Here is a 10,496-nt window from a genome sequence, read left to right as displayed (position 1 = left end):
TGACAGTTGCAAGAAAAACAAGATTTGTCTCATCTGAAAACATAATATGGTTTAAAGGCCCATGGAGCATGGAAATAAATAGGCTTACATATTTCTGAAAGGTCTTGCTACATATCAGGCATGTGCTACATCCATAAAATGTAAATAAACACATAGAAGGCAAACTGTCTCTGTGCATGTGTTGCATGTGTTGTGCATTAGTACAGGGAAATGCATGCGGGGTTGTTTTTAACCTCCTGCTATAGGGACAAGTACTTTGATGATTTATATATGTCATTGATATGGTTAATTAAAGGCCATTGCTACCATATTCACGTTCCTATCTATTAATCTCCTCATTAAAACAGAATTCCATTAAAGGCATGCAATATGAAGTACTTTCCACAGAATCCGCAGCAGCCATCACGCTGAGGACCTGCTTTACTCGTGTGTGTGTGTGTGTGTGTGTGTGTGTGTGTGTGTGTGTGTGTGTGTGTGTGTGTACTTAAAAAACAATCATAATACCCAAATATCTATAGTGAAAGTCATTTGCATCATTACATTTTTGTTAATATAATTTTCATGCCATGTGTATCATCTCAATCATGCATCTCCACTCTTATTTGCATGCAAAAAAAAATCTATAATGCAGATAATAATAATAAACTATCTGGGAGGAAAACAATATTGGGGAAAAAACAAACAACTCATAGAGTATTAAAATAATAAGTGAATTGATTCACAAGATACATCTCCAGCGGCTATAATGCAAAAACAACTTAAATTCATCCTGTATAAATACAGCATTGTAATCATTTCATTAGGGAAAATAGGTTCTAAAATTCCTGTTATAAAACAGATTATCTTGCCTCTGCCAATACTTTACACCAATTTATTTATAATTGAGTGTGTGCATCTACAGTGTACTACAACACCTTGCCTATGTAGTGTATTAAAAATATGTATAAAATACTTTATTAATCCAACCGTTACAAACAAAGATTCTGTCCCATGTGGTGCTACACTGACTTCCTCCGGCAGCAGGGGTACTCCCTGAAGTTGTGCCCAAGCGAGAGTGTGCTCCCTGGGGACGAGAGTCCTGTGTTGTCTCTGGGGCTCCAGCTCTGGATCCTGTAAGAGATGGAGTTGCAGTAGACCGAGTTAATGTTGCACAAAGGGTGCTCCCTGTGGGAAGGCAGGGGGCTCTCACACACCTCCAGACGGTAGCACATACAGGAACACAAGGAGCCCAGGGGAGACTCTGGCCTTTGTCTGCCAGTGCCATGCAGCTGTAAATGCAGCCTCTGCCTGCAGGGGGCACCCCTGGCCCTGTCCCTATCCTCCTGCTCCTCTGCTGGGGAGGAGATGAGGTTGGTGCGGCTAGTGCCCTCTTCCATGGGCAGGGAAAGATTGATGTGACTGCGGCTCTGCCCCATCCTGTCCCTCTCCCTGACCCTAAGCACTCCTCTGCCTTTCCCTGGTCCTCCTTCTCCTCCATGGAGCCCCATGGTCAGCAGGCCCCTCTCCCTCTTGATGGAGGCCCTCTCCTGGGCGTCCCTCCTCTCGTCCTCTGTGTTCATGGTGAGGAAGCGCAGCACTACCAGGTTGAGGAAGGCTCCTATCACTGTCAGTCCAACCAGGATGTACATGAAGCTGAAGGCCACATAGGGTGTCTTCTCCTGGAGGTCCTCCTTCTTCTGCAGGGCCACAAAGTCCCCAAACCCAATGGTGGTGAGCGTGATAAAGCAGTAGTAGTAGGCATGGAAGAAGGTCCAGGCCTCATAGTGGGAGAAGGCTGCTGCCCCAACACACAGGGTGCCGATGCAGGACAGGAAGCCCACCAAGACCATGTTCTCCATGGACACCTCAGTCCTTCGTAACCCTAGGCACTGCTTGACCCTGCGCAGGAGATAGCAGACAAACGTGTTCATCCTCTCGCCCAGGCTCTGGAACATGACTAGGGTGAGTGGGATGCCCAGCACGGCATAGAACATGCAAAATACCTTCCCTGAATCTGTGCCTGGAGCTGCATGGCCATAGCCTGTGGAGATAGATGGCCACCCAGAGGAACACCGTTACTCTTTACTGTGTGTTATTGTAGACTAATAATGATGCTGTTGAAGCCAATGGTTAAGGGATGCCGAGAATATGTAATAACATGCTACGATATTCGGTATAGATGTGCAATGTATTAAATTAGACTTTACAATAGGCAAATGGCTGACTCTTCTGTACAATAGCCTATTAGCCGATGCAGAACACTGCAGAGACACTGTATTATAAAACCATTTCCTGATACCTGTAACACTTAAACTCAGCCATGAGAAAAGTAGCCTAAGGGAAGCTAGCAAAACTTGCCAATGGTGGTGATGACCGTGATGGCAAAGTAAAAAGACCCGGCGAATTTCCACTGTCTCCCGGCGCGGTGGGGATCCGCTTGCAGCACCACCCGCTCGATCTCCCGGTAGTCGTCCTCCGAGAAGCGGTACTTCTTCTTCATCTCAGTGCGCTTCAGCTCAAGGATGCGTCGGCGGGAGCTCTCCGTCTCGGATTCCAGTGCGTCGAACACCGCAGCGCCCACCAGCAGGTAGGAGAACATGCAGAGGATAAGAGACAGGGTCCGCACATTTTGCTTCTTCATCTTCAAGCCCCCAGGGCGGAGAAACTCTTACAGGTGGGAGTGGTGCTCACTGTGGTTTAGCTCTCGCCTCTCTGGCTGTGGCGTAGAATCAATCCAACAGCAGGTGTAGCGTGGGGAGGAGGTGCACACAGATAAAATAGGAAGTGTATGGAAGGTTTCAAATGTAGGCAACGTTGGGTTCTTTTCCCCTTCCAAAAAAACGTGCGTTTACATTTCGATTATTCCCTCAATAAAAATTTCCAGCACTGAGTCTGTAGAGTTTCTAAACATTTTCAATCACCATATCTTCCATGTATATTGTAGAATGTAGAGAGAGAATCATTGTCCTCGAGATGATTGAGATCCAACGCATTCTGTCCAAAAGATACGTTCCTCCAGCGTTTGCATCTAGTTTGTGCGTGCGTGATATGAGAGCATATAGGCTAGATTAAAAAATGTCTGACTTTATTATTCTACAAAATGCATAGGTTACTGTTGCGCCTGGTTTTCTATTGGAGTATCCAAACCTACTCACATTCAACAAGTGTCCCAACACAACCCTATAAACCCACATAATAAAACATTACGTAAATCCCCAAGCGCCCACGGAATGTAAAAAAGCGAAGTCAATGCGCGACCACATGGCCGCTCTCTCTCTCTTATCACTCAATATTGACAGAGTGCTGACTCTCCGAATGAAAACATTCAGCATCATGGATAGCGACTAGCGGAGGCGAGCATTGGCGACCTGCGCATTGGAACTCCTTTCTTCAAATCAAATCAAATGTTATTGGTCACATACACATGGTTAGCAGATGGTAATGGGAGTGTAGCGAAATGCTTGTGCTTGTAGTTCCGACCGTGAAGTAATATCTAACAAGTAATCTAACAATTCCCCAACAACTAACTAATACACACATCTGCTCAGGCTGAATGAGAATATGTACATATACAGATGTCGAGCGGCCCAGGCAAGGTGCAATAGATGGTATAAAATACAGTATGATATGAGTAATGTAAGATATGTAGACATTATTAAAGTGGCATTATTTAAAGTGGTATTGTTAAAGTGATTATTTATTAGTGGCCAGTGATTGGGTCTGTTTAGCAGTCTGATGGCCTTGAGACTGAAAAACAGTTTCTGTCTCTTGGTCCCAGCTTTGATGCACCTGTACTGACCTCGCCTTCTGGATGGTAGCGGTGTGAACAGGCAGTGACTAGGGTGGTTGTTGTCCTTTGATCAGTTTGGCCTTCCTGTGACATCGGGTGCTGTAGGTGTCATGGAGGGCAGGTAGTTTGCGTTGTGCAGACCGCAACACCCTCTGGAGAGCATTGCGGTTGAGGGAGGTGCAGTTGCCATACCAGGCTGTGATACAGCCCGACAGGATGCTCTCAATTGTGCATATTTTATTTTTTTTATTTCACCTTTATTTAACCAGGTAAGCTAGTTGAGAACAAGTTCTCATTTACAACTGCGACCTGGCCAAGATCAAGCAAAAGCAGTGCGACACAAACAACAACACAGAGTTACACATGAAATAAACAAGCGTACAGTCAATAACACAATAGAAAAAAAATTACGTCTATATACAGTGTGTGCAAATGGCGTGAAGAGGTAAGGCAATAAATAGGCCATAGTGGCAAAGTAATTACAATTGAGCAAATTAACACTGGAGTGATAGATGAGCAGATGTTGATGTGCAAGTAGAAATACTGGTGTGCAAAAGAGCAGAAAAGTAAATAAAAACAATATGGGGATGAGGTAGGTAGATTGGGTGGGCTATTTACAGATGAGCTATGCACAACTGCAGAGATTGGTTAGCTGCTCAGATAGCTGATGTTTCAAGTTAGTGAGGGAAATATAAGTCTCCTGCTTCAGCAATTTTTGCAATTCGTTCCAGTCATTGGTCAAGGAGGTGTTGGCTTTGGGGATGACCAGTGAGATATACCTGCTGGAACACGTGCTACGGGTGGGTGTTGTATCGTGACCAGTGAGCTGAGATAAGGCAGAGCTTTACCTAGCATGGACTTATAGATGATCTGGAGCCAGTGGGTGTCACGACTCCTACCGAAGGACTCCACCTGTTCGGGTGGCGCTCGGCGGTCGTCGTCACTGGCCTACTAGCTGCCACTGATCTTTTTCTCCCCCTCCTTGTCTGTTTATTAGTTACACCTGTGTTTAGTTAGGTTAATTAGTTGGGCTTTATTATCCAGCCGGCCCGCCTGCTGGGTGTGCGGGATTGTTTTATGTGTACTCGTGTACACGTCTGTAAGTCACGGTTGTTCGTGTATGTGAGTTATTCAGGACTGTTTAGTTCCCCTTGGTTTTGGGGCATTTGTTTGAGTGGCGTTGTTCTCACCTGTGTGATGAATAAAGAAATAGCGCTACTCTGAACTCTGTTTCTTGCGTCTGACTTCTTCCTCCACTACACCCCGGGCATTACAGAATCCCGCACCTATTGAATGGAGTCAGCAGGAGCAGCTGCCAACCCCCTCCCATCAATGGAGGAACGTGTCTTCCACCACACCACCGTCCTCCATCGGATCGGATCCGCGATGGGCCAGATGATGGAGAGAATGGACCGATGGGAGAAGAGTGGTCTCCTCTCTCCACCTTTGGTTTCCCCAGCCCAGGATCCCCCTTCTCCTCTCTCCCTGGGTCTGGATGGAACGATAGGGCCCTACCGGTGTAGTCTCCGGGAGGACTTCTGCAGGGAGCTAGCGTGTCGGGACACCGCTCTCTCCCTAGATGAACTTATTGACATGTCCATCCGGCTGGACAATCTGCTAGCTGCCCGCGGGTGTTTGGAGAGGGTCCTGTGCATTCCACCACCCAGCGCCCCCGCTCCTATTCCTATGGGGTTGGGAGGGGCCGTGCCGAGGGGTACCAGAGGAGGAGGCTCCCCCTGCACCAGCTGTGGTCGGAGAGGACAAACGGCCGATCGGTGCTGGGGGTGGGCCCGTCTGGGAGTCGAGATGGCAGGCGGAACGCTTCTCGGTCACCCCAGGTGAGTCAGCACCAAACTCACCCAGAACCCCCTGTTGGTCACATGTTTGTCTTGATTTTTTTCCTTGATTTTTTCCCCTCTTCCCAGCATAAGGCACTAGTCGATTCAGGGGCAGCTGGGCACTTTATGGATCGCGGACTCGCCATCAAGCTGGGTGTTCCGCTCTTGCTGATAGATTCTCCCTTCCCCGTGCACTCCCTAGATAGCCGGCCATTAAGGTCAGGGTTGGTCCGGGAGGCCACGGTTCCACTGGACATGGTGACGCAGGGGAATCATAGGGAGCGTATAAGTCTCTTCATTATCGATTCGCCTGCGTTTCCAGTGGTGCTGGAGATTCCCTGGCTGGCTAGTCACAATCCCAAGATTCCGTGGAGACAGGGGGTTCTCGAGGGGTGGTCAGAGGAGTGTTCTGGAAGGTGTCTGGGAGTTTCCATCGGTGCCACGTCGGTGGAGAGTCCAGACCAGGGTTCCACGGTGCGCCGATTTGGCAATCGCTTTCAGTAAAAAGAGAGTGACTAAATTACCACCTCATCGACCGGGAGGGGATTGTGCGATAGATATCCAGGTAAACGCTGCGCTTCCCAAGAGTCACATGTACCCATTGTCCCAGGAGGAGACGTTGGCTATGGAGACATATGTCATGGAGTCTCTGGGACAGGGGTACATTCGGCCCTCCATCTCACCCGTCTCCTCGAGTTTCTTCTTTGTGAAGAAAAAGGAGGGAGGTCTGCGTCCGTGCATTGATTATAGAGGTCTAAAGGCCATCACAGTGGGATTTAGTTACCCACTACCTCTCATCGCTACAGCGGTGGAATCATTTCACGGAGCACAGTTCTTCACAAAACTGGATCTCAGGAGCGCGTATAGTCTGGTGCGTATTCGGGATGGAGACGAGTGGAAAACCGCGTTTAGTACCACATCGGGCCATTATGAGTACCTTGTCATGCCGTATGGGTTAAAGAATGCTCCAGCCGTCTTTCAATACTTTGTAGACAAGATTCTCAGGGACCTGCTCGGGCAGGGCGTGGTTGTTTATATCGATGATATTCTGATCTATTCCACCACCCGCGCCGCGCATGTGTCTCTGGTACGCAAGGTGCATGGTAGACTGCTGGAGCATGACCTATACGTCAAGGCTGAGAAGTGTGTGTTCTCCAAACGAGCCGTCTCCTTGTCTGTTTATTAGTTACACCTGTGTTTAGTTAGGTTAATTAGTTGGGCTTTATTATCCAGCCGGCCCGCCTGCTGGGTGTGCGGGATTGTTTTATGTGTACTTGTGTACATGCCTGTAAGTTACGGTTGTTCGTTTACGTGAGTTATTCGGGACTGTTTAGTTCCCCTGTGTTTTGGGGCATTTGTTTGAGTGGCGTCGTTTTTACCTGTGTGGGTGGTATAAAGGGCTTTGGTGACAAAACGGATGGCACTGTGTTAGACTGCATCCAGTTTGCTGAGTAGAGTATTGGAAGCTATTTTGTAAATGACATCGCCAAAGTTGAGGATCAGTAGGACAGTCAGTTTTACGAGGGTATGTTTGGCGGCGTGAGTGAAGGAGGCTTTGTTGCGAAATAGGAAGCCAATTCTAGATTTAATTTTGAATTTGAGATGTTTAATATGAGTCTGGAAGGAGAGTTTACAGTCTAGCCAGACACCTAGGTGTTTGTAGTTGTCCACATATTCTAAGTCAGAACCGTCCAGAGTAGTGATGCTAGTCAGGCAGTTGCGGGCAGCGAATGGTTGAAAAGCATGCATTTGGTTTTACTAGCGTTTAAGAGCAGTTTGAGGCCATGGAAGGAGTGTTGTATGGCATTGAAGCTCATTAGGATGTTAGTTAACACAGTGTACAAAGAAGAGCCAGATGTATACAGAATGGTGTCGTCTGCGTAAAGGTGGATCAGGGAATCACCCGCAGCAAGAGCGACATTGTTGATATGTACTGAGAAAAGAGTCTGCCCAAGAATTGAACCCTGTGGCACCCCATAGAGACTGCCAGAGGTCTGGACAACAGGTCCTCCGATTTGACCCACTGAACTCTGTCTGAGAAGTAGTTGGTGAACCACGCGAGAGCATGGCTGAGGTGCACCAGTGACCAGCTCGAAAACCAGATTGCAGAGCGGAGAAGGTACGGTGGGATTCAAAAAAGTTTGTCTGTAAAAGTTTGTCAGGGTTTTTGAGTGACAAGACAAATGTCTTCAGCCTCCTGAGATTGAAGAGGCATTGTTGCGCCTTCTTCACCACACTGGGGTGAAGAAGGCGCAATGTTTTGTTGATCTTGAGTGAGAGAGTGTGGTGTCAGGAAAACAACCTGAGTGCCCTCACCTCCTCCCTGTAGGCTGTCTCGTCATTGTTGGTAATCAAGCTCACTACTGTTGTGTGTCGTCTGCAAACTTGATGATTGAGTTGGAGGCGTGCATGGCCACGCAGTCGTGGGTGAAGATGGGAGTACAGGCTCAGACGAGCCTCCCCCAGGTGGTGAAGGTAGGAAACAACATCTCCACTTCACTGACCCTCAACACTGGGGGCCCCACAACACTGGAGTCCCGTCAAAGTCCAAGACCAAATTGCACAGGGCGGGGTTGAGACCCAGGGCCTCCAGCTTGATGATGAGCTTGGAGGGTACTATGGTGTTGAATGCTAAGCTGTGTTTAGTTTGTCTGGAAGCGTGACGTCGGTGTCCGTGATGTGGCTGGTTTTCTTTTTGTAGTCTGTGATTTCCTGTACACCCTGCAACATACATCTCGTCTGAGCCATTGACTTGCGACTCCATTTTGTCCCTGTACTGGCATTTCACTTGATTGATTGCCTTGTGGAGGGAATAACTACCCTGTTTATATTCAGTCATATTCCCAGACCTCTTTCCATGGTTAAATGCGGTGGTTCGCTCTTTCAGTTTTGCGCGAATGCCGCCATCCATCCATCCATCCACGGTTTATGGTTAGGGTAGGTTTCAACATCTCCAATGCACTTCCTTATAAACTCACTCACCGAGTCAGCGTATAGACCGATGATGTTCTCTGAGGCTGACCGGAACATATCCCAGTCCGCGTGATCAAAACTATATTGAAGCGTGGATTCCGATTGGACAGACCAGCGTTGAATGGTTCTAGTCACTGGTACATCCTGTTTGTGTTTCTGCCCATAAGACGGTAGGAGCTAGATGGCGTATTGGTCAGATTTACAGAAGGGAAGACTGGGGAGGGCTTTGTACGCATCGCGGAAGTTAGAGTAGCAGTGATCGAGTGTATTACCCCCGCGAGTACTGCAATCAATATGCTGATAGAATTTAGGTATCCTTGTTCTCAAATTTGCTTTGTTAAAATCCCCAGCTACAATAAATGCAGCCTCAGGATATATTGTTTCCAGTTTACATAGAGTGAAATTCCTTGAGGGCCGTTTTGGTGTCTGCTTGAGGGGGAATGTACACAGCTGTGATGATAACTGATGAGAATTCTCTTGGAAGTAATATGGCCTGCATTTGATTGTAAGGAATTCTAGGTCGGGTGAGCAGAAGGACTTGAGTTCCTGTATATGATTACACCATAAGTCATTAATCATGAAGCATACACCCCCGCCCTTTCTCTTCCCAGAGAGGTGCTCATTTCTGTCAGCGCGATGCATGGAGAAACCCGGTGGCTTAACTGATTCAGACAACATATCCCGAGAGAGCCATGTTTCCGTGAAACAGAGGATGTTACAATCTCTGTCTCTCTGGAAGGCCACTCTTGCTCGAATTTCGTCTACCTTGTTGTCAAGAGACTGGGCATTGGCAAGTAGTATACTCTGGAGCGGTGGGCGATGTGCACATCTTCGGAGCCTGACCAGGAGGCCGCTCCGTCTGCCCCTCTGCGGTGCTGTTGTTTTGGGTCGGCTTCTGGGATTAGATCCATTGTCCTGGGTGGTGGTCCAAACAGAGGATCCTCTTCGGGAAAGTCGTATTCCTGGTCGTAATGTTGGTAAGTTGACGTCTCTCTTATATCCAATAGTTCTTCCCGGCTGTCTAAACTAGTCTAAACCAAATTCAGTTGATAAACTCCTAAAATAACACATTTCATAACCCCATTTTGTAATTTGCGACCCACTTGACTACATGGAGAACATGGACGTAGAGAGGCTGGTGTTAACAATACTACCTATTCATCTAGTCTTCAACTCCCATCCCTGGTAGAGGCGCTGGTGAGAAAACAGGTGGCTTTTCCGCTTGCACTGCTTTGATTGCCTTGCTTTGTGAAGCGTGTGCGCGGGAAAGACTGACACTCTGATAATGTAGGCCCATTATTCCAAGTGAGGAGCGGCCCCACTGGCACAGATGACTCTTTATGAGGCGCACTTTGTAGCCTACCTGGTGGATCGATGTGATGCCCGCATCTATAGACTATGGGTCAGCTGTGATCAGGGTAAGAAAACAGTACATTGGTTATTGAAGTAGGAGAACCAGCTTTTAAGGTTTACTAGCAACATTGTGTTACTTTTCTCATTGCTTTCTATAACTTTGCTATATAGTGTACTAATAACCAAATATTGACTATTCAGTTAAGTCAGCAGTCACCAGGGAAGCAGAATTAATATCCCTGTGCCATTTTTATATATTTTATAGCCATGTGATCCCTTCCCACCCACACACTCAGCTCAATAAGAGACAAATTAAAACACACTGTGTTTGTTCCCAGAAATTTTTTTTCAAGAAGGCAGATGCTCTATCATTTCGTTACAGGCAACATGCTGGGTATTTTAGTGCAGTCATTCCAGAACTTGCAGCGTTTATGTGCCAATAGGTTTGATTTCATGAGATGACTATGTAATAGGCTTATTTCATTAAATGGGCACACATGTTATTTAGCCTAAAGATAAACAGGTTGGACTTTGTGTGTTCAGTTGGATAAAGGACTTGTTTG

General features: G+C 47.2%; 1 protein-coding gene across 1 annotated transcript; it reads right to left on the bottom strand.

Moving 5' to 3' along the window:
* Positions 1–998: 998 nt before the first annotated feature.
* On the bottom strand, positions 999–2,620 carry LOC139367716 (potassium channel subfamily K member 15-like). The gene is made up of 2 exons (XM_071106025.1): positions 2,338–2,620; positions 999–2,020 (listed from the first exon to the last, which is right to left on the bottom strand). Exons 1-2 carry the CDS (start codon positions 2,618–2,620, stop codon positions 999–1,001), a joined length of 1,305 nt encoding a protein of 434 aa, XP_070962126.1.
* Positions 2,621–10,496: the final 7,876 nt, after the last annotated feature.

This window comes from Oncorhynchus clarkii, chromosome 16 (genome assembly GCF_045791955.1).
Source record: "Oncorhynchus clarkii lewisi isolate Uvic-CL-2024 chromosome 16, UVic_Ocla_1.0, whole genome shotgun sequence".
In the NCBI taxonomy this organism is placed as follows: Eukaryota; Metazoa; Chordata; class Actinopteri; order Salmoniformes; family Salmonidae; genus Oncorhynchus; species Oncorhynchus clarkii.
This window is presented reverse-complemented; position numbering and strand designations above follow the sequence as displayed.

Bases quoted from the DNA above. Each gene is read 5' to 3' on its own strand.
- LOC139367716 (XM_071106025.1), bottom strand. From the start codon at position 2,620: ATGAAGAAGCAAAATGTGCGGACCCTGTCTCTTATCCTCTGCATGTTC. The intron at 2,021-2,337 runs GCAAGTTTTGCT...CTATCTCCACAG, and splicing joins CACGGTCATCACCACCATTG to GCTATGGCCATGCAGCTCCA.